Source organism: Scaptodrosophila lebanonensis, unplaced genomic scaffold (genome assembly GCF_003285725.1).
Source record: "Scaptodrosophila lebanonensis strain 11010-0011.00,11010-0021.00 unplaced genomic scaffold, SlebRS2 tig00000053-arrow-pilon, whole genome shotgun sequence".
NCBI classification, from domain to species: domain Eukaryota; kingdom Metazoa; phylum Arthropoda; class Insecta; order Diptera; family Drosophilidae; genus Scaptodrosophila; species Scaptodrosophila lebanonensis.
The window spans coordinates 4995851-5020900 of NW_022060548.1; the positions used below are offsets into that span (position 1 = coordinate 4995851).

The 25050-nt window shown below is 37.8% G+C and overlaps 1 protein-coding gene and 3 pseudogenes across 1 annotated transcript; all 4 read left to right on the forward strand.

Moving 5' to 3' along the window:
* The first annotated feature begins 10637 nt into the window (after positions 1–10637).
* On the forward strand, positions 10638–11104 carry LOC115624289 (endoplasmic reticulum resident protein 44). The gene has a single exon (XM_030518913.1). The coding sequence runs from the start codon at positions 10709–10711 to the stop codon at positions 11054–11056; it is 348 nt and encodes a 115-aa protein (XP_030374773.1). The 5' UTR covers positions 10638–10708; the 3' UTR covers positions 11057–11104.
* A 975-nt stretch (positions 11105–12079) lies between these two features.
* Positions 12080–13404, forward strand: LOC115623841 (annotated as a pseudogene).
* A 469-nt stretch (positions 13405–13873) lies between these two features.
* On the forward strand, positions 13874–15073 carry LOC115623842 (annotated as a pseudogene).
* A 597-nt stretch (positions 15074–15670) lies between these two features.
* LOC115623843 lies at positions 15671–16852 on the forward strand (annotated as a pseudogene).
* Positions 16853–25050: the final 8198 nt, after the last annotated feature.

Consider the following 25050-nt stretch of genomic DNA (forward strand, 5'->3'; position numbering starts at 1 on the left):
GTTGTGAACAAACGTCATATATATGATCTGAACAAACCAAAATGTGTAAAATGTGTAATTTGTAAGCCTGATTTGAATTTGGGGAATTGAATGACATAGTTGCTTGTCACGCAGCCATCTCTAGCAGTGATTACATGTTCTCCTTGTGTACCTGTCTACCTGTTAGTCATGCACCTTAGCTACCTAGTTAGACCACGCTTGGACAATTTATCAATGAAACGATGGATGTTACATGATCCTTCACTGCCACTCTCTTGCACTCGCATGTAAATTTTGGCATAGATATGCAAAATGTGGCAAACAATTGGCCGTGTCTTTAGGTCAAATAAGGCTAATCATCTGTGTGCCTTCTAACAAAACCCACACAAGCATCTCAATGCGGAATACCCAATAAGAGTGTCCAACAACTTAATCCCACTGTGTATTATAAAAGAAGTTCCTTAACCCACACTCACACTCGACACATAATCGACGACACCGAATTGACATATGCACACACGATTAACAAGTGTTTAAATCACAATAAAACTTTAAATCCCACCAGATGAAGCAATAAAAACTTATAAAGCCGAACAAAAACAAAAAACCGTCGAGAAATCCAAATAAACTGCCAAGTACATGCAAAAAACTTCCATAACAGCAACAACAAGATATAGAATACGGAAAAAAACTTACGCACTCAGAAATTGGTCAATAAAATCAACGACAAAACTTTTGTTTAGCTGGAGTACAAAGGACACCCAGTCGGACACACACACACACACACACATATGTTTATGAACAAACAAACACACACACACACAGTGGTTGGCGAAGGGAAAGAAAAAACTTTTGGCGGGGCGTGCGCGTCTCACAATGGTGGACAAAAAACATTCCCAGGGCAATAAAAATGACAACAGTTACAAAGTGGCGGCGGCGGGGATACATATTACAAAGGCAAAACAAACAGACAGGCACACACATACGCACACACTCACACACACACAGAGCAGTCAGTGCATGCGTGAAGATTAAGCCAATTTAACAGATGCCTTAAGTCAGAATAATCTCATGTTGGGATTAAGGCAGCGCAGTGTGAACCTCAGCTCAAGTGACTGACGTTTAGTGGATGCATGTCCTGGAAGTGACTCACGGCACTGGCAATTGAGCACGAATGTATACCCTAGAATGTTGGAGATGATGTGTCGATAACTAGACTTAGAAGCAGATTCCATTTTGAAAGTGGGTGGTGAAGTGTGAACCCAGATGAGACATCTTAGGCAGCACAGAAAACTTACAAAGCTACACCTGATTATATTTCTGCAGGTAGAAAATGAAAAGACAAACTTACAAGTATAATTCAAAGTCCATCTTTATCTAATTTGTCATTGAACATTTCTTTAGTCATCAACTTCTCTTTTCAAAGTAAATGATTTGAAATAAAAATTGTAGCAGGGTGAGTAAATGTTTAGATTATTTTCAAAAACCCGTTGGACTAACTCTGCCATAAATAATTAAAAAAATACAAAAACTTAAAAATAATTGAATTCTTACAATTTTAGTTTCGTGAAAGCCTAAGATGTTTTAGAATCTTTTGGAATAGTTTAAGAGAAACCAGCTCTTCTGTCGATAAATATTTCTTACAGAGTGGCGACAGTTTAAATATGATTGTCAAAATATTAATTTAAATTTAACTATTTAATATTGAAGTTGTCAACTAACTTTACACAACAAAGAGTAAGAATGTAATTTGCCCTTCATTGACAAGCAGCTTTCATTACTTTTGAAATTTCTTAGGGTAGCTTTTTTATTTGAAATGTAGGCTGAAAAACATTCCTTATTATTTAAAATCATTTTTTGTATAATAGTTTATCAGCTTTTCCACTTTTTCAACTACACAGCCTTTCTGCTTATTCCTAATTACAATCAAATAAATATTGTCCAGACAAAATCATATTTAATGCGTCTTCCATAACATAAAAACTATATACATATACTTGTATATGATGTGGCATATGGTTTAGACTTGTTGAAATAGATCAAGCTTTACAAGAAATTAACATACACAAAATAACTAAATAAAAGGTATTTAAAATATTTCTGATTGTTAGAGTATTAATTATATACAAGTTGTTTTTTCAATCTAGCAACAATTAATTTACCAATAGCTGTTATGGAAGTTTCAGATTACTCTGAAACACTAAAGATTATGTTTCAACTAAAATAAAAATTAGAGAGATCCTTTTACATTTATTTAATATGTACTGTATGTATTGTATTTTAAATCCGACAAAGACAACAAATTCATTCAGCCTTGTTAATTTTCCTTGCACTTCCACTATTCAGGTAGTTTCAAAAAGTAGAATTTAACAATTTGTGAACAGGATTGTGTGAATACCTCACAACCTAAATATGAAATAAATGTCAATTAACTGTCTCCTCAAACTTACATTCTTATCCAGCTTTATTTTTTTAAATGTTACATATGTAAAATTATGTATAGTTTGTTACAATTGACACTTTCCAAGTAGATTCGAAACTATAGAGTATCTTGAAGTCAACGACTAAATATTACTCCCCAATATTTGCAGCTACTGTTTGGGGCGGCCAGCTCTTCTATTTTTTTAAAAAACGTTTTTTTAAGTTTTTTTGCCCTTTCTTTCAAGATCGCGGCATAAATTCCCAAAATACACACACAAGCACCCTCTCCGATTGGAGCGAGAGACCGACCTCAGCATAGCTTTGGTTTTGGCCGCAGGCTCTGCTTTTTTATTTTTATTTGTATTTTTTCTACAGCTACTTTGTCTTCACAGACTGGCATTGCCGCCGTCTACCGAATCCTTCACAGACCTCGCATGTTTGCCTTCCTTTGGCACTGACTTTTTATATGATTTCATTTCATTTCTTTCTTCCATTTTTTTATTGCGACTTTTGCCCATTTGGAGCGTTTTGATATGTTACCCGGTAGCCAGCCCTTTGTTTTTGGATTGTTCTTGTTGGTGTTGCTTTGTTGCCTGCGGTCATAAGTCGTCTGCTCTTCCCCGGCCGGCTCCAGAACCTGCCCCTGCCTGCTCGTAAATGAGCCACTTAAAGCGATGAGATTCTTGCGTCTGGCGTTGGCGGCGTTTATCAAATAAATATCTTTGAAATATATAACAAATATAATAATGAAATGCTGTCGCAGCCCCAAATCGGTGTTATTAATTGTGAACAATTGATATTATTCGGTATGATTTGCTTGTGGGGAGGCGCTTCCACATACTACATTTTGTTTTGGCTTTAATGCCACTATTTTGATGTAGGAAACAATGCTCCAATATCAATGTTAGGCATCATTAGCGCTCAAGCAGAAAGCAAAAAGGTCAACTTGTCCAGCTGAGCCAATGGCCAGATTAATGAGTATGGGCATGAGTATGGAGCATGAGCGTGAGGAGCAACAGCAGGCAGGACAAATGAATTAATTGAAACATTACCTAAGCAAACGTCGCCAACCACAGCCCAACGGCTTGGCTAATTGAATTTCCTCTGCGAAAGGTCGTCTCTCTGTCCACGTGTCCCTGTGCGTAACCGTGTCTGTGTCTGTGTCCGTATCCGTGTCCATGTCCTTGTCCTTGTCCTTCTGTCCCGGCTGCCGCTGCTGCTGTTTGTTTGTTCACTTGTAGAAAAATGAATGTCTCGCATTTTAAGTGTGCCTCGCTCGTTGTTCGTTTTTTTTTATTATTCTATCTCGGCCCTGTTCACTTGATATCTGCGCTCATTGTTGGTATGTGTTTTCACGCATAAAAATTAAAGTCCCACAGCTTTTGTTTGGGTGGCATGGGGGGACGGTGGGTTGTTCTGCTGATAGGCTGGCTGTGTTGCGCTCCTTTGTCTCTGCTCATTTTGGTCCGCAACAATTGGCTTTTGTTGTAAATGTTGCTATCATTAGTTTGCTGGATACTTAACACGACATTGATGTAGCTTAATTATGCCTGAGATGATCTCGCTTTTAGAACAGAGGCGGTGCCACAGAGGGGCATCATTTCTGTATGAATAGGCCTAGAATTTGGCTCCTTTAGTTTTATATCTGATAGTTATACTTGTATACTTTTTATTTGTGTTTTTTCTGCTTTCTAACAAAATTTTGAACATGGAACTTAAAAACGGAATTCTGATTTCAACTCTTGAAGTGAACTTTCGTACCCCATACTCAAGAATGAATAATATTGCCAACTTTTGGTTGAAATTTCGTTCGGTTTGGCATCAGCTGTGAAAAAGTCTAGTCCAAATTTAGACGACCACACTGAATACCACTCGAAATAATAATAAAATGAAAATTTCAGACTTTATCACCCAGAAATGTAAAATAAGAGTTGAAAAATGAATAAGATTATGAAAAAAGAAAAAATATTTCATTTTAATTTAATTAAGTTTTTATATGATTTGAGTTGAGACCATTATAATAAATGGAAGATTGATTGCAAATAAGTCTTAAATGCAATTGTTCTTGCAGAATAGTTATTTATCAATCATCTAAAACGTAAAAGATTTAAGAAGGCATTCATTTTGTAGAAGAATAGACAAAAATGAATACTTAAGCCACCAAGATGTAGGGGAAAACTGCTCTGCACTTGGCTTACTCTATAAAATTGTTTAAATGTTCTAAAAGGTATCTAAAAATGCCTTAACATATTCAACTTTAAACTAAAGAAACTTGACACAATTCGTTATATTTAGAAACGTTAAATAAATAATAAAATACAGTAATCAACATCAATATTTATAAAGGCACTTCTTGTAGTCTATTTAAATGTGTTCATCTTTTTCTGGAATTGCATCCTACACAGACGATGTTAGAGGGGTCATCATATTTGTAGCCACCCCCTTGGTCGCCCACTCTGTACACTTTCAGCTGCAAGGACCATTATTCAAGGCTGCACAACATCCAACCCCGAGCTCTAATTACATTCAAGCCAAACTTTTGCACACACACACTCTGACGAGCGGTTGTGGCAATTCATTAAAGACCGAAACCATAGCATTTGCCACAACAACTTCATAACAATGTTCCGGGAGCAGCAGCTCTGTCCTGTACTGTCCTGTGCTGTCCTGTCCAGTCTGCCACACCCACTTGCCCTCGCAAAGCGTTAATGATGTGCACTATGGTAGATGATTGCCAATGCCAGGAATTTAAGCATAGATAGATGGATGAGCGAGTGAGTGGTGAGTGAATGAAGGACTGAATGTTAGGTTGGATGGAGGTAAGTTTTAGTGACGATGCCCGTCAGTTGGCTGCATCTTAAGATTGACTAATGGCTGGGCATGTAAGGAAGCGCGACACCGCGTTGATTGATTGTTTTTCCATGTAAATCGTGCGACAAATTAATCAATGCTAATGACAGTTTCACTGCCAGGCCGGCTGCATGTGCCCCAAAACCCGAAAACCAGTTGCCCGCTTTTCCCCATTCACAAGAGCGTAATGCCGAGCCACTTGCTGCGACAAACGGAAACGGAAATGTCTAGCCGAAATGAAAAAAGAGACAGAGTCAGAAGCAGAGACAGAGACAGAGAAGGAAAAGGAAAAAGAAAATGGGAAATATACAAATTGCATTTTAAGCAGCGCTCACGCGCAACTGTCAGCAGTCGAGAGTGCTGCAAGATTTGCAATTTTTCAAAGCGATTTGCGAGATACTTGTACTTGAAATTTTAATTGGGCGCCAGGACGTCTCTAAGCAACGCCAGATAACCTTGATTTACACCACATACTCGCATCTAATTATTGTTTGTCGAGCCCAAAGATTTCTAAGACGCTTACGCTCATTAAAGCGACGAACGCACCTAACTCCTTTGGCGCATTGTTCATAAATCGTTGGTAATGGCAGACCAAATTCTAATCTTAATAAAGATTTTATGCTAATGTGTCGCAACGTCTTGTAGCTGCAAGATTTCAAGATACCACTCACCAACCGGGAACGGGAGCTACGACAAACGCATGAGCCAGGGCTGAGCTGCAAGCAGGACTTCAGCGCCTTCTGGCCACGGTTGCCGCCCACTTTTGTGTGTGTGTGTGTGTGTGTGTGGCAACCCTTTTATAGTCGCTGTCAACGCTCTCTACACCTTTCAAGCAACCCCGTCCCCCTCCCCCTCCCAGCCCACACTAACACACGCGACCGCCTGTTGAGGCAGTCGTCGCAGTTGCTTTGTTATCCTTTCGCCATTTGGACAGTCTTCGGCGGGCTTACGCAAAAGTTGGTGTGAAGCGTAGACTAGGGGTTGAGGTAAGGGTTGTCCTTGCTGCTGTTGTTGTTGCTTTTCTTGCTATATTTGTCGGCCGTTTTTGCGTGCATTGCACTTTTGCTGGGCTTGCCATTACGGCCGAGTACATCTATAATTACGTCACCTCGCCATGCTAGTCAGGGTTGAGCACACACACACACACACACACATAAGCAAATAGACCTGCGACCAACCTCCAATTCAGCACCTATGTACAAGTATGTATGTACGAGTGCAAGTACGTATGTATGTAGCTGTGTGCATAGACAATTCCATGTAGCTGGACTTGCCTCTCATTTGCTCGTGATTGCCCAACAAATTTGTTGGATTTGTGGGCCGCAACTTTAAAAAAACAGAAGCCATTCTCGAATTATGCAATATCTTTGAAATGATTATCATTTGAAAAAGGAGTCAGTAAAGAGATATGTATGTTTTAAAAAAAGTTATATTGTTTAATAATAATATGTCTCTGGAAACATATGGCTATCCAATATCAAATCAAATTCCCCCAACGGGTCGGAGGCATTCATAGAAATTATTGCACAGTTTTTTCTTAGGCTTTCTTATCTTTTAAGTTGAAATTATAACGTTGTATTATTAGATATCTTTATTTTATAATATTATAATATAATATAAATCATAGTTTTTGAATATGTATCGACAGCACTTTCTGTTGATTTATTAAATAAATAAAATAAAATAAAATAAAATATTATTAAGACATACCATCAATATTCCTCCACATTATGAAAGTTTCTTGATAGATAAGGGGAACTTAGAAGGAACATCTAATTTAGGAACACAGGAACAGTTCCTGTGAAAAATACTGTGCTAGCTTACCGGGTATGAACAGCATTAGCTTAACTCTTCAGTTCTCAGGTTGATCGGTATATTGTCTGATTATATTCCAGAAGGCGCACAAAATTTTAGAAAAGAAAGATATTTATTGTCCAACACTTTCATTTATCATTCGCTGGGTCTTTTTTTTTAAATTCCATTTATTTTTTTGTTAAACAAATATTTTAAAAACAGTTTACTTTTCTTAAAAATAGGAATATCAATCATTTCTATGGTTTTTCTTCTTTAATATAAGCATTTGTTTACTTGAAATCTCATCTTTGGTTACATTAAAAAAGTGTTTCCTTAAATTGAAAAACATTTTCGGAGGAATGTATATAAAATATAGAAACTTATGGCGCAATAAAGAAACTGCCATGAGGCCCTGCTTTATCTTCAATGTTCCGCTCCGGGGAATTTCAAATATGTGCTCTTTTGAAAACATTTTTACTGCACGTTACACTTAAGAAGATGATCAATAAACCTCAATTACTGTTTCCTTCATTCGATTAAAATAACTGTAGAACTTTCGAAAAACCATTTGCCCTAATTTGCTTTTGAATTAAAATATTCCCAGCTGTGCTGCTTTACTTAAGAGTCTGGTCTGGCCTGAATTTAATTAGCTTAAGAAAACGAAGGCCAACTACAGAGCCGCTTCTCTTAACCACAACTTAGACTTGCATATGCAGGACTTAAATAAAAAGTATTCTGCCAAAATCTGCTGTGACCGCAACATGCTCAGACTAAAAGATAAGAAAAGACATTTTCTTTACACACACACACACACACACATACACACACACAGCCACACACATGCATGCATGTGCTTGTCAATAAGCTGCTTTCCTTCAAAAATGTATAAGCGGCTTCAATCTTACAGCAAGCCCTCGGTGTGCAAAGCAAAAATAAATATGCAAGTGAACTTTCTGGGGCTGTCAGGAGCAGTCAAGTTTTTCAGCCTGATTTATATGTGATAGCTGGAAGTGGAAATGGGCGTTTGGGGCAACACACGTTGACACGTTTTGCGGTCAAGCAAGAGATAATAACAAAAACAACAACAACAAAGGCAGGAAGAACAATAACAAGAGACCAGACAACACATGTGAGAGTGGCAAGAAATGCGTGCTTATATTCAAAATGAAGGACACGACAACCAACTCGCAACACACAACGAACGCACTTATCACAGTTTTTCACAGTGGGGCCTTTTCTGCCTTGCTGTCGATTTTTCACACTTGCCTGCCCGAGTCCAGCTGTTGTCCGGCCCCGCTGTTGGCCAACTGGCTTGCCAACTACACCACTTGCCTGCCTCTCTTTTTTATTAGCTTTTTGTCAATTTCGGTCACGTTTGATAAGCTGTAACTAATAATTCATGGACGGGACGCGCATGGCCACGCAGCAAAATTTCTGGCAAGCTGTTGCTGCCCGATGATTTTAAATATGATTTGAATGAGTTTATAAGTTGGTTTATTTATTTGAGGCACAACAATGTGCCAGTCCCAGGGAAAATGCCAGAGGGTTGTTCTGAATGCCAACTGCTTCGACTTTAACTTGATTGATGTGCTTTGTAGTATATGTATGTACTTGTATGTATGTATGTATGCACATCCTATATAGTGAGCGATAGACAGTCATTAGCTTGAAACTGTCGACTGACGCTGGCGTCTGAGCGACCACGCCCCTTTCGAGTGAGTGCTGCTGACAGCTTGCCAAATTGTCTGCCGCAACTTATCCCTGCGATCCGAATGTCATGATGCATCATTAGTTTCGCTGAAAAATCGCTAAAGTCCTTGCTTCAATGACAGCCAAATACGTCCATAATTAAAATTTTATTTGAATTCTCAACTGAAGCGATTCTCATCACTGAATGAATACATTTAAGAGATTATAAAAAAGGGTGTCTATTCCACAAATAGGCCCAAACATTCCCTGTAAGCTGGATGAAAAATATATATTTTTAAATAAACGAATTATATAGCTAAATGAATATTAACTCACAATCGCAATCTTGGGCACTGTAACAATCTGTAATGGAATAAAACGAATGATTATTAAACTAGTTTTTGAGATTTCTATTACTAGTAGAGAGTACAAATATATCGACGCTATGGCGCTTACGTAAAACTATAATAAAAAACTATAATAAAATTGTATTAGAAAAGTAAGTATAGCACTGCCTAGTCATCTGTTCTGATTGAATATAGAAGTGCTCTGTCAGTTATATAATCTATCTTTAATACAATTTTATTAAATAAATTCGTTGCTTACATCAAGAAGAATTGGACAATTTTTCGCTTTCTTTATTCGCAAATTATTTTTCAGCATTAATTAATTATATCGACGCCTACTTACCAACTGAAGGATCTTCTACCAAGATATCACCTGAAAGTCATCTTTCATGTTCACTCCTTGATAGGCTTTTGGTTAAAAAGAAAAACTTACAGTTTGGGGCAACCAGCGACGATATTTCACTATTTCCAAAACAAAACCCACAGAAACTGAACAGCAAACAACATTTTAGTATTAGAAACATATTCGAAAGAGGATGAAACACAAATTTAATAAAGAGTTGATGCTAAATTTAAACTTTTAGAAAAGTTATTGGTATACTGCCAATCAAGTCCAAGTCGACTTCAGAACATGAGGTGAAGATATTACAATAGTTAGCGATAACTGGGCGTTGCAATTGAATCAAGCGTGCAAAAAAGCATGCATCTTTCTGCAAATCAACCATTGTAACATCACAGTTAGTTGACAAAAGCGTAGCGATGAAAGCCTCGATAAGATCCAGACTGGCCCTGCACCTAAATTTATTCATAGCGATCTTCTTATCAACTTTATACCGATCTACAGACGCTGGAGCGACTAATATGAATATTTCCAGCTACAATAAGTCGGCGAAGACTAACCAATTGGTACTCATACTTTTCCATAAGGAATGGTGTAAGTTTTGCAAGGAAATGCTTCCAGCATTCGAAAGAGCGGCAGACCAGATACGAGAAAAAGTCAAGCCATCTGGAATAGCCCTATTGGCGAAAGTGGAGTGCGATAAAAATGAAAAGCTCTGCAAGACGTTCAAAATAACGCAATATCCCACTACCATACTTGTAAACCACTCAAGAAAAATCAACAAGGAGTACACAAGGAAACGGTCGGAGAAGGCGATCGTGAATTTTATGAAAAAGGAAATAAAACGCCTCCAATAAAAAAGTTCTAGTCTAAAGTAAAATGGAATATGGTTTGATGTACACTCTGCAGAAATATACTCCATGTTATCCTTCACTTTACATCTTAATTTTAATAATTACCTCTCCCACAGTTTGCCTGGAGATTTCGAAATATAATTATAGGTGTGGTGATTTATGAGAATGCAGAGAGGTCAGTCAAAGATATCTTATATTTTATTGAAAAAAAAAACTGCCTATTCAACCGATTATATTAAGATTTCTAAGTTAAATTCCGTAAAGCGGAACATGCGAGAAAATCTTGCAAAAAGTCAAAAGATATTTGCCATTAGTATACCAGCAACTGAAGCAATAGCATGAGTTCGTCAAGAAGATCAGGCTTGACAATCCGCCTTTACATAATCGTGCTATTATGGCTGGTCCCTCAATCTGTAGACTCAGGAGCGGTTGTTATGACAGTTTCCAGCTATAATAAGTTGGTGAAGGCCAACCAACTGGTACTCATACTTTTCTACAACAACTGGTGTATGTGGAGCAGGAAAATGCTTCCAGCATTCGATAAAGCGGCAGACCTGATTCGAAATAAGTTCAAGCCACCTGGAACAGCCCTACTGGCGAAAGTGGAGTGCGACAAAAATGTGAAGCTTTGCAAGACATTCAAAATAAAGCAATATCCGACTGCCATACTTGTAAACCACTCAACGAAAATCAACAAGGAGTACAAAAATAAACGCTCGGAGAAGGCAATAGTGAATTTTATGAAAAAGCACATAAAAATGTCAACTCAAAAGAGAAAATAGGAATATCATTTAAAGTACACTTGGCAGAACTCAATTTCAATAAATAATATAAATATACACAATATATAAAATGTATGGAATATAATCGTAGGTGTGTGTGTTGATTTGTGAGACTGCAGTGCTTGTTCGACCGATTAAATTAAGATTTCTAAGTTAAATTCCGTACAGCGGAACATGCGAGAAAATCTAGCAAAAAGTCAAAGTATGTTTAGTATACAAGAGACTGAAGCTTGAGCATGAATTCGTCTAGAAGGTCGGGTCTTTACTGCTACTTCTCTATAGTCGTGCTATTATCGATGGTCCCTCAATCTGTAGACTCAGGAGCAGTAGTTATGACAGTTTCCAACTATGACAAATTGGTGAAGTCAAACCGACTTGTGTTCATACTTTTCTATAAGAGCTGGTGTGTTTGGAGCAAGAAGATGCTTCCCATATTCGAAGAAGCGGCAAATCGATTAGAGAAGGAAATCAAACCACGAGGAACGGCATTATTGACAAAAGTGGACTGCGATGAAAATTTACCGCTATGTCAAAGATTTCATATAAAGATTCATCCCACCACCATACTCGTAAATTATGCAAAAAATACCACGAAAGAGTACGACGAGGAACGCACCGTTAGTGTATTGGTTGATATTATAAGAAAGGAAGTTAAGAATCTAAAATAGAAATAGAAAAGTAATTGTCCTTCCAAAGTACAAATAAGTAACAGAAAACTAGTGTATGCCTTCTCTTAAATTGACACGAACACAATATATATACAAAGAAAATTATGGTTAAATTTCGAATTTTGTTCACTATACTTAATATTTTGACTTATTTAAAAAAATTCATCTTAAAGAAATTGAAATTTCATCAAAATGAATGTGTGTTAATAGGGTTACCAAAACAATATTATTCCGGTAAGTGAGAAAAACTGCATTAAAGCGTCGCAAGGGACAGTATAGTAGCGTGAATCTATAAATAACATGCCTGCTACTAAAGCGAATTAGTTAGATATTAACATCGACACAAGACATTAAGATGGGTGCAGAAAAGCTACGAATTTTGGATTACTTGGCACTTGCACTGATATTTCAATTACTGAATACACCCGGAAGCGCCGAAGTGAGTGAACTGTCAGCGATTGAAAATGCTTTGGAGGACAACGAATTCGTCCTCATTCTCTTTTATACGACCTGGTGCCAGCACAGCAACAAACTACTTCCAATATTCGATGAAGCAGCAGATGTGTTAAAAGCGGAGGATTCAAGACCAGGTCACATACTTCTGGCCAAGGTGGACTGCGATACTCAATCTATGATTTGCGAAAACTTTGGCATTCGAAAATATCCCACCTTGAAAATTGTACACTTTGGACATATCGCTAAGCGAGAGTACCGGGGTGAGCGTAAGGTGGAGAGTATTGTGGAGTTTGTGAGAAATGAATCGAAAACACATATGACGGAGTACTCGTCGTTCAACGATCTGGAACAAATCGGCATTAAAAGGCGCATGGTGGCTGGATACTTTGTTGACAAGAACGAAAGCGACTATCAGATTTTCCGCGCAGTCGCAGCATCGTTGAAAGAAGATTGTGACTTTTTTGTGGGCTTCGGCTATATGCCTGAAATGAAGGATTTCAAAAGAAACGGAGTGGTATATAACTCTGAGCTGGCCATAAGCCATAAGTTTTATGAACTCTACGAGGGAAACCTGAGTAGCTTTCAGGAGCTCAGAGATTGGACCCGAGCCAAATGCCTACCGTTGGTTCGTGAACTTACTTTTGATAATGCTGAGGATATTACCGAAGAGGGTCTTCCGTTGCTGATCCTGTTCCACACCTCCGACGATTTGTACGCCGTGAAGAAATATATGACGGCTGTCACATCTGAACTAATGGACGAGAGACAAAATTTTAATTTCGTGATGGCAAATGGCTTAGAATTTTTGCATCCTTTGTATCATCTAGGAAAAACGGAGAATGACTTGCCCTTGGTGGTGATTGACTCGTACGAGCACATGTATGAGTTTCCAAAGTTTGCGGATATAGAGAAGCCGGGCAAGCTGAAGCAATTCATTCTAGACTTGCGGTCCGGAAAGCTACACAGGGAATATCACTTTGGACCCGACGAACCAATTGTGGAACCGGAATCAAATAGTACAGTCACCGATGTGGCTAGATCGGAACTACCTGAGTCAAAGTTTAAGGACCTGAAGCCATCAGAAGATCGCTACACTTTTCTAAACAGAGACGAACTTTAGTTTTCATTTATATATTTGTTAATTAAATTGCTTGAGAAATCAAATAGAAAAATGTATACCCGCCTATCTTAAATAAATAACATTAATTATTATTTATTCTTAAACAGCACAGAGTTAAGAGTCGGTTCTCTGATCTTATTCGATTATATTTGTGAAGCAATAAAGAAAGAATTGGTGAAACCATGGCCACCTATCTGTGCATTCCTTTGTTCATCTGTTTGTCTGTATGAAGTTCGAGATCTTTTAGACATTGAATGCTAAGGTTACCAAACTTGGCATACGGATTTAACTTGCCTAAATGCAGATCAAGTTACACACCAAAATCTAAATATTTACTCTTAGTAGAACACAATTTTACTAAACAGGACATTGTATCATTTGTATATCAAATATTTATTACACATGCTGTCAATTGAACACTATATTAACATAGTTGGGATAAATGTCATTAAAGCGTCGCATGGGACAGTAGCGTGAATCTATAAATACCATGCCTGGTAGTGAAGCGAATTAGTTATAATGTAACATCGACACAGAGTTTGCCAAGACATTAGGATGGGTGCAATGCTAAAAATGTTGGACTACTTGGCACTTGCACTGATATTGCAATTATTGAATACGCCTGGAAGTGCCGCAGTGAGTGAACTCTCAGCGATTCAAAATGCTTTGGAGGACAACGAATTCGTCCTCATTCTCTTCTATACGACCTGGTGCCAGCATAGCAACAAACTACTTCCAATATTCGATGAAGCAGCAGATGTGTTAAAAGCGGAGGATTCAAGACCAGGTCACATACTTCTGGCCAAGGTGGACTGCGATACTCAATCTACGATTTGCGAAAACTTTGGCATTCGAAAATATCCCACCTTGAAAATTGTACACTTTGGACATATCGCTAAGCGAGAGTACCGGGGTGAGCGTACGGTGGAGAGTATTGTGGAGTTTGTGAGAAATGAAACAAAATCACATCTGACGGAGTTGTCGTCTTTCAACGAGTTGGAAAGAATCGGCATTAAGAGGCGCATCGTGGCTGGATACTTTGTTGACAAGAACGAAAGCGACTATCAGATTTTCCGCGCAGTCGCAGCATCGTTGAAAGAAGATTGTGACTTTTTTGTGGGCTTCGGCTATATGCTTGAAGTGAGAGATGTAAAAAAAAACGCAGTTATGTATAGCTCGGAGCTGGCCGTAAGCCAGAAGTTTTATGAACAGTACGAGGGAAACCTGAGTAGCTTTCAGGAGCTAAGAGATTGGACCCGAGCCAAATGCCTACCGTTGATTCGAGAACTGACTTTTATTAATGCCGAGGATATTACGGAAGAGGGTCTTCAGTTGCTAATCCTGTTCCACAACTCCGACGATTTGTACGCCGTGAAGAAATTTATGACGACAGTGACATCTGAACTAATGGACGAGAGACAAAATTTTAATTTCGTGATGGCCAATGGCTTAGAATTTTTGCATCCTTTGTATCATCTAGGAAAAACAGAAAAGGACTTGCCCGTGGTGGTGATTGATTCGTTCGAGCGCATGTATCTGTTTCCTAATTTTGCCGATATAGAGAAGCCGGGCAAGCTGAAGCAATTCATTCTGGATTTGCGGTCCGGAAAGCTGACAAGGCAATTACACTATGGACCCGGCGACACAAATGTGGAACCGGAATCAAATAGTACAGCCAATGGCGCGGCTAGTTTGGAGCCACCCGAGTCAAAGTTTAAGGAATTGAAGCCATCAGATAGCCGCTACACTCTCCTAAGCAGAGACGAACTTTAGTTATCATATATACATTATTTTTATTATATTGCTTGAGAATTAAAATACCTAAAATGTATTTCAATAAGTACTATTCATGATTATCTGATTCTTCTCTGATTTTATTCTCTACACCTAGGGTGAAGTGGGAATGTTATCATATTTATAAAGCAATAAGGAAAGAATTAATGATTACTTGTTTGTTCCTCTGTTTGTCTGTATGAACTACGAGATATTTCGGACCTTGATAGCTAAGGTTGCCAAACTGGGAAATTAGGCTGAACTTATCCAAATACAGATCATTACAAAACATATACCTATATCGAAATTTGCTATATACTATATAGCCCTCAAAGCAGAGATCATTAAATATTTACTCTAAGTATTGCAACATTTGTAAATGAAATGGGTGCTGTCAGCTAAAGACTACATTAAGATAATTGAGATAAATTCATTAAAGCGTACAGTGCGACACTAGCGTGAAAACGTGTAGGTGTGGATTTATTTTAGCGATAAGTGTTAGTTCCATTATTACAGCATAGCATGACAGGCTGATGTAGAAGGATGATTGCAAAAATAAACTCCAGGCTGTCACTCCAAAAATACTTCTCCATAGCAATGATCTTGTCAGGGGTCTTTCGACCTGTAGATGCCGGTGCGATGAATATGACGGCTGCCAACTATAAGGATATAGCGGACAACCACGAAGTGGTTCTTATTCTTTTCTATACCGACTGGTGTGAGCACAGTAGAAAGCTAGTACCACAATTCGATAAAGCGGCCGATCAGATAAGAGAGCAAGTCCCTGCACCAGGAAAAGCAGTTTTGGCGAAAATCGAGTGCGAACAGGAAAGCTCAATGTGCAATAATTTCGAGATCCTAAAATTTCCCACCTTGAAGGTTGTGCGCTATGGATTTATCGTTACAAAGGAGTACAGAGGGAAACGTTCGGTGGACGCTTTGGTAGAGTTTATGAAACATGAACTGAGGAGTCCAATTAATGAGCTGAAATCAGTGAAAGAGATCGAGGGACTTAACACCACAAAGCGTGCTATTGTTGGTTACTTTCAGGATCGCAATCAGAGCAATGCCAGATCCTTTCACGCACTGGCTGTAATGTTCCAAGATGATTGCGATTCCTACATGGGCTTTATACCCGATATACCCGATCTGAAGGGATACAAAAACGATAGTATTTTTTTCATATCGAAGCTAAACCCGAAACCTGAGCTTTATGAAGGGAGCTTGGAAAATTTCGAAGATATGAGATTGTGGGCACTGGTCAGATGCCTTCCCCTGGTGCGAGAGCTAACATTTCAAAATGCCGAGAGTATTACGGAAGAAGGTATCCCACTAATGATTCTGTTTCATCGGGCAGATGATCACGTATCACTCCACAAATTTATTGCGGTGGTCCAGTCCCAGCTGGAGGATCACAGAACTATTATTAATTTCTTATACGCTGATGGCAAAGAGTTCAGTCATCCACTATACCATTTGGGTAAAACCCAGAAGGACTTGCCTGTTATTGCGATCGACTCTCTCGCACACATGTACGCATTCCCTAAGTTTGCCGATATAGACAAGCCGGGCAGACTGAAGCAATTTCTTCTGGATCTATTCAGTGGGAAGCTGCACAAAGAATATCACTATGGACCGGAGAGTACAACTGTAATGGAGTCTAGTAGCATTACTTCTAAGGACGCTATTCCTGCCAGCAAGAAATATGTTGAATCCAAATTTAAAGAGTTACTGCCTTCAAAGAATCGCTATACGTTGCTGAAAAGGGAAGAATTGTAGTCTTCACATATTATATTTACAAATAAAGAAAAAAAACAAATAATTAGAACAAAAATTAATTATTTGCCGATCAAAAAATTATAATAAAAATAGAACTAATGCGATTTAAGCTAACAAAATATTCGAGAACAGCTGTGGATTCTTTCCTTAAATGTATTTATTGATAAAAAATAATAAAATATGATTTTCTATGTTGAACATGCAAATAAAAATTAACTTTTTGTGTTATAATAGATTAGTTCATCATTCAGAATTGTTTTTTCTGTCTCGTCCTCTCTGCTATATGCTCCTCTTAATATTGCTAAGCCCCGATCTTTTGAGTTTATAATTAAGTTAGTATTTAAAAACAATTTTCTAATTATTTTTCCTAATAATAGTATATTAATGAGTGAATTTTTTGCTCAGACTATCGCTGCTTAACAAATATCGTATTTAATTCTTCACATTGCTATCAACTGGTTCGCAATATTTCTGGGAATTCTGGCAGTCACGTGCCGCCATAAGAGATATCAGGCATTTGAATATGTCAGACATTTCCATATGCATTGAAAAACTGTTAATAAACTCATTAGCTGGATAGCTTAGAAGTTTTGCTGCCATTTACTCAATCTCCGGGGTAAACGAAATTATTTATTGGCTTACTATAAATAAGTGAGTTATCTATATAGAGCTAATGCGTCCATTTAAGGCAGCGCCTGCGGACAAACACTTTTACTCATAAATTGTCATAATTAATAATTTTATAAGGCAGGCATTTATTGTGGGCATGCAGTCGAGTCAACTCGACTGCCTCCAGGCCTTAAACAGTCTTCGACAAATGCCAAAATAGTCCTCAGCGTGCAGTCGCGTTTCGGTGGACGTGGTTGTGGACTTGGACGTGGACGTGGACTCTCCCCTGCCTCCGGCAACTTCTGGCCACTGCCGTAATGAGCGTCAAGAGCGCGTGCCACGCACATGTGCCAAGTGCGGCACCTCGTGACAAACGCTCGCAATTACAGAATTTTCCATAGTTAGCCAATGAGTGTGCCCCCAAAAAGGCAGCCTGTCTAGCACTCTAAAAGGTGTTAAGCTGCCTGGACTATACTCGTACTCGTACGGCTACTCTCAGGCACTACCAGTTCTGGCCCATTGCGAGGCAAGCCAAACGTTTGTCCTCCCAATATAAACAACTGCCAATAAATGTCAACGTTTTTGGGCGCATTAACATAAAGGCTAAGCGGATTTCGCTGACAGCTGACACACAGGTGTCGCCGGAATCGGAGTCGGAGTCGCTGTCGTCGTCGTTGTCATCGTCATCGTCATTGTAGTTGCTGGCTTTGTCTTTGGATTTATGCCAATTGAAGTAATGGCTGGCATCAGTCAACGTCCATTGTCGCTTAATTTCCGCCGTCGTTGTCGCCATTGTTGGGGCTGTCTTGCCTTTTTATTTCTTGCGCAATTGATATAATCGCTTTTTAATCGCCTACGCCACGATGGAGACAATGCGGAGCGGCTGCTCCTCTCTTCAATTGAGATGTGTGCGTGATTGCATAACTCCCTTAATTCTGAAGCTATTTCTCATTTCGATTGTAATAAAATATATTATATACAATACACACATAGGTAATTGGGTTTATTTAAGAAAGAAATAATTTTTAACGAAACTTCCAGATCCATGATTGATTTAAGATCGAAATTATTTTTAAAATTTGTAATCCCAAAGCTTTTAACATATTGTATAAATTCTCTTTGCTTAATACGTTTCAATATCCATGATCCAATTTTAACATATTTTGTTGAGGATGGTTTAGATGCAAATCAGTTCAATTAATTATTATATGCATATAGAAATAAAGATTAATTAATAGACATATTTGTTCCTCAAAGTAGAAAATTTTCAATAAAAATAAGCGATATCTAGAGCAGACATTTTTCTCTTAAATACCTGAAATGAATATTTTGTATAACTATCATATGATGTTATTCTTCTTAGCATTAGAACTATCGTTATTTTTGTATTACTGGACTAAGAACAGATACTTTATAATTAATATATTCTAAATATTTCTATATCTTTATTTATCAAAATACTTAGCTTTGTTTGTTTAATAATTTGCTCATCCTAAATCGAAATCATGATATATGTAAGTAGTAACTAATTATACAGTTTTTAGATACTTGTGGAATCTCAATAAATTTAAATTTTATAAACCTAGTGAACCGAGCTTATATTTAATATTATTTACAGCTTCTAAGTGCAATTCTGAGATCAACTCCATCACGCATCCATCTCTAATTGTAAGCTGCGCCCAATTATTTCAGCGCCCAAGCGGGGCACAAACAGATCGTTAGCAGACGCGCTCCATGATGGCCATTACTTAGAAGGCAGCTCTCTTCAATTGTCAGTGTCCGACAGCCCCGGACAGTGTCCGAAAGTGGCGCTCATCATTAGTCGCTATGAACAGCCGCGGAAGTCACGTGCGGAAGTTTTTCTGCTTTTTGTATATTCTTTAACTTTTGAAGTTTTTTCGGCTCCGTCTTAACGGTATTTGTTTATTGGCGAACATGCAAGTTCTAGATTAGAGACACTTGCCCCGACTTCCGCATGCCATTTACTCGCATTACAGTCCCATTGAATTAACCCAGTTTTTAGTTTTTAGTTGCACCAAAGCTCACTTACAGTTAACATAGATCGAAGACTTGGCCCATCAACTACAAATTGCGCCCAAATGGCACGCTTTCAGCTAATTATGTTGAGCTTGTTACCAATTTCAGGTAGAAAGTGGTTTTTTAAGTGCGTTTTTGGACCCATTTTGGCAAAGATTGTCGTTATTTGAATACTTTCAAATATATTGTAATAATGTTCAAATGATTAAACTCTATAACATTACTATTTAGAATGAAGCAGCATTTCAAATGCTTTAGTTACATCTTAGCGACACTTGCTTGTTTTATTATGCTATTAGCCGTAACAAATACAAAGTCTTTCATTCTAATTAAGTGCATTACAAATTATTTTATAATAACTTTTCCCATAGAAATATTAATTTGATATCTATTGATTTCCATGAAAGTCAAAAATGGTTAATATCAATCAAAATTTTGACTTTATTCGTGTTAAAGTATCTGAATAAGTAAGATATTGTAGGAGCAGCTCAAGCAGTGATCGTTAGTTAAACAATAATCATTAATGAAGCAGTGATCGATAGTATTTTTTCGAGTACCTGAATGATGCAGAGAGGTCTAGCCGAATAGAGTGACGCTCATTAAAATAAAAAATAAATGAAAATAAAAAAGAAGAATAGATGTTTCGCAGCCATATTTAATGAAACAAAATGGGATTAATATTCTCTTGATATTTGTGTAATTTGTTGTTATTGGTCTATTTAGGTCTAGTCGAAGAGAGTGAAGCTAAATATTACTAAAATAAAATAAGAAATAATTCCAATAATATAAAGAAATTTCAGGCTATCCATATAACTGGAAAGAACAGATGTTTCGCAGCGAGCAATATTAGTCCATATTTAATGAAACAAAATGGGTGTAAAGTTCTCTTGTAATTTGTTATTATTGTTTTATTTTCCTAATATTACTGACTGATTTTCGAATAAGGCAGAAATTTCTGCAGGACTAGGTTCTGACTTCTTGAAATTCCAAGCCTTATATTAACAGACACAGACTCAATAGCTAACTAATATACGAAAATATTTGGAAGACTGAGTGACTCGAATAATACTTTGTGGGATTTGGTTTCGAAACAGCACATGTCCCAGTCGCAGTAGTCGCGGTTGTCTGTCTGAAAATAATAAGAAAAATGCGATTGAAATACTATGAATGTCTGTATGGAGGAGTACGTGTGACATTTCAATTAAAATTTAACGGCGCAAGTCATTAAATGCCAAACACAGCATGAACAAAAAACACTTACATATGCATGTATGTATGTAAGAATGTGTGTATGTAGGTATGTACCATACGTAACTGACAAAAACCAATTACAGTAACAACTGTTGGAAGTCAGTCGCTGGCCAGTCGGCTGAGCGGTTCGCATATAGACCGCAACATATTCAAAGTTGTGCAGGACTAGCAATCAAATGCGCTGATTTTAAAGGCCGGCTAAAAACCGTTAGCGAAATAGCAACCGTGTAAGGGGAGTAGCAAAAAGAGGCGAAAAAAGCCCAAACAAAACGTTTTTGTTTAATTAAACTAACAAAATGCTTCAATAAAGTAAAGAAAAAACCACTGTGCTTTTTCTTCTTGTATCCATCGCACGTGTTGGGCATAGTTAAGAGAGCAGCAGCGACTCTCTTAAGTGTCAAGAACTCTCTTCCCACTCTCCACAAGCAATCTTCAGTTGTACACTAACACGCACACAAATACACATATAAAGCACACATTTTAGTCGTCCATTATGTTGCGTTGCACTCGCACTCATTTAGTTTCAGCTTGCTGCGCTCTTTGCACTCGCAACCCGTTCGTTTTTGTGCTTCGCCCTGCAACGACCAATGGGCAAAAAGCTGTCCCCACCCGCCCTTTATCCAGCGTCAGGTGCCGCATAAAAAAGGCGGAGCAATTTTGTTGTTGCCTTCCGTTGCGGTTTCTCAGTGTTGTTGCTGTTTGCAGTGACGGCGAGGTGCCGCCCTATAACAGCCTTTAGCCGCAACGCGCAACGCCATGGCCGCAGCCCGACCGACTGTCTGTCAACCATTTGGCGTCCATGACCAACCATGACGCTCTGCCCGCTGCTCGCTGCACTCTGAATTTTCAACAACTATTACCGTTTGCAGCTGACGGCACATTTTGACATTTCGTTCGTCTGTTCGTTGCATCGCCCGTTTGCGTCGGTTCCTTTATCTATACCCTTATACCTATTTAATCATCATATATCATCGTCATTATCGTCGTCGGCTTTTCAGAAAATAACGATCCCTGCGGTCTGTGGCGGCTTTTGTTGCCCTGCGGTTTGCAAGCGGCCTTTTTGAAAATATTCTACACAATATTTTCATTTCATATGCAAAATGCATGTCAAGTTTGAAGATTTTTCATTGTGCTACCCAAAAGTTAATTATTCCGAGCTGCCAAAAAATGCAGAGCTGCCAGAGCATGTGGTTAGTTTTTAGTTTTTGTATGCACAAATTTTGTGGTGTGCTTCAGTTTTTTGTTTGGTTTTTAAATTCGCTGCTTCGCCTTGATGTTTTGAGTTTAAAATCCCTTTTTTGCTGTGATCAAAAATTAACTTGAAATTGTTGATTTAAACGAAGGTGCTGGGGCTAACATACATGCCTTAAATGTTTGCAATGGGCATAGAACTCCTTACTTATATTGCAAATATGATTATATACAAGTACTATCTAGCTTTTTTCAAAGAAACAGCGAGCCATTCTATGCTTTTTGGCCTTGCTCGCGAACAGGTTTCATTTGCGGCATAAAATTCTCTGGGCTACGACCATCAAACAGTCCGTGGGAAGTTCTTTGACTCGTTACTTCAACATACCTATGTATACTACAGATTGCTATGAATGTGAATCTTTTTAAATGTTTTAAATCTTTTTTTAAAACAATTTTCTGTTAAACTTTAGATAATTTCGACACTTTGTATGCGAATTTCTTAGTGCTTAGAACAAAGTGAAAGATAGGATTTACATATAAGTAAGTCCATATGAATTGTAGGTGGATTTATGTATGTATGTATGTATATATTTATAATATTTTAAATCACTGGTTATTTATACGGGTATATTTATATCTTATCTCGAAATAAATAATATTGATTTGATAAAAAAAAATATATACCCAAGCGTTTCAAATTTATGACATTAAAGTATCTTGGTGATGATTGCTTATTTAGAATTTATTTATAAAATAAATCTTTTAAATTTATTTATAAAATAAATCTTATAAATTTATCTATAAAATAAATCTTTTAAATTTATTTATAAAATAAATCTTTTAAATTTATTTAATAAATAAATCTTTTAGAAAAATTCTCTGAAACAACATACAAATTAATAATAAACATTAGCCAATGGGACAGCATTTCCTTTCAACAATTGGTTTTTTATTTGAAGTTATTCCTTCAGCCGACTTCTGACTAAAATACTGTTTATAAGGAAGAAGTGCAAAATTTAAATTTAAAAAATATATAAATATATTTAAAATATATTCAAAAACAAATAATTTTTCATTGTAAATCATATGAATAACATTTTAAATTTGCATGATTCCTTATAATAACCAGATAAGCAGGAGAAGAGGAACAAAGGCAGATGGGCGGGCATTGTAAAATAGAGAAGCTGCCAATTAGACAGACGATCAAACCGATAGACTGTCGGGACAGACATTCAAGCCAACAGACAGACGAACAATCGATAGCCAAACCGACAAATTTGGAAACAAACAGACAGTCAGAACGAATGAATGGGAAGCTAGACAGTCAAATAAACAGATGGATAGTTTAAATTTATTCAAAACTTCTATTCGCTTTAAGTTAAAGGAGGTGCAAGACTTTTTCAATTTTAAGTCACATCGAATGTGTTAATTCTATAAAATAGCATCGAGTTCCTCTCCATTTACAGCTTATATTCCAATTATTCTGCTGTTTGTGATCAGCAATTAAATTATGTAATCACCCACATACTACAGACTAGCAATACATCGGCCGGCGGTCGCCAACTCCCCCTCAAATGTTTCATCATTCGGCAGCACAATGGATATGCAAATAATGGAAATTGAACTGATGACAGAGCAAACAAGTTCAGCGACAGCTGAGCGCAGATAACAAAATATTTACACCAAAATAAATGAAAATGAGCACGAAACGCGAAAAGCTGTGGAAAAAAAAGTTGACAGACAAATGACAGACAATAAAAAATTACCTAATTGCTTTAGCTTTTTATTTGTACTGAAAACTGAATAAAAAAACGAATCAACAAAAAGCCACGTGATTAAATGAAATAATCAAATTAGTCGATAAGGTTACGTTTTTCTATTTTGTAGCTGTCGTCGACAAGGACCTTGATTAGCTGCCGTCGGACTGGGGTCCGGCTGGACTCGCGAAATGAAGCAATTTGCGGGCAATGCTAAAATTGGCAAATGGCATGGCAAGACTGCGGCAGCATAGTCCACATACTCGGTTGCCCCCGGCTGATAATCCCCTAGGTAGCGCTGTGGCGGACGCTGTGGCGGACCGAGCGAGTTTCAATTTAAAGCAGGCAGCCAGCATTGCATAATTTTATGTAATACTACTTAGTTTTTTCCATTAATTGTATGCGGGCCGGGCCTGCAGTCTCTGTGGAATTGGAGTTGTCACACAAATGGCAGAGGCAACCGAAAAATCTACGCCTACAGACACAACACATGTCTGGTTGTCTGACCAAATAAGCCACGAAAAAACCAGCAACAAAGCTGCGCATAAAAACAGACAAACAAATGCAAACAACAACAAATGCTGAAGAAAAAGAAATACCAATCCAGAGGCCGAGCAGCAAAAAAAAAATAAATAAGGCAAGTGCTCCAATAAAAATTCCGCCGCCTTAACGCGCACACCGTCGCCCTTCTCGTTCACTCCTGCTCGCTCCAGCGCTATCTCTCGCTCGCTTTCTCCCTCACACACACGCACACACGCGCTCTCTTGCCTTGTCTGGCAAGAGCGCATCACGTTTTTGCCTGAATTTACAGTTTTTCCATGCCATGCACTCTTTGAGTTCGGCTCGCATTGCGTATGAGTGATTTTGTTGCTTTTTGCCATCCGGCTGAATGAAATGAATATGTGCGGCGCGGTTATAAGTAAGCTGTAAAAAATGATTCGGTTTTTGTGGACTGTGCTGTACGGCTCTTGTGGCATTTTTAATTTGAATATTACATGTATTAAAAACTCATTATGCACGCATTGTGCGCCATCTAAGTTGGTCAATGGGCTAATGTGAGTTGCCAGTTTCATTTTTTTGTTTTCGCGCCATGCTCAGACAGTGGGCTTCAATTTCCATTTTGACGAACTAAGGTGTAATTGGATATTTTCAAATGTAACTTGTAAGCCGATACAGAGGATTAAATCCATCTTTTCCTCATTTAATTTGTAACTCATACCTTTCCCTTAAAGAAGGCTACTTATTATTTAAAATTTGCTATGCCAAAACATTTATTAACTGCTTACAACTGCCAAAAAATAACTCTGTCAAACCAATATATAGATAATCAAAATGTCAGTCTCTTGCATCGAA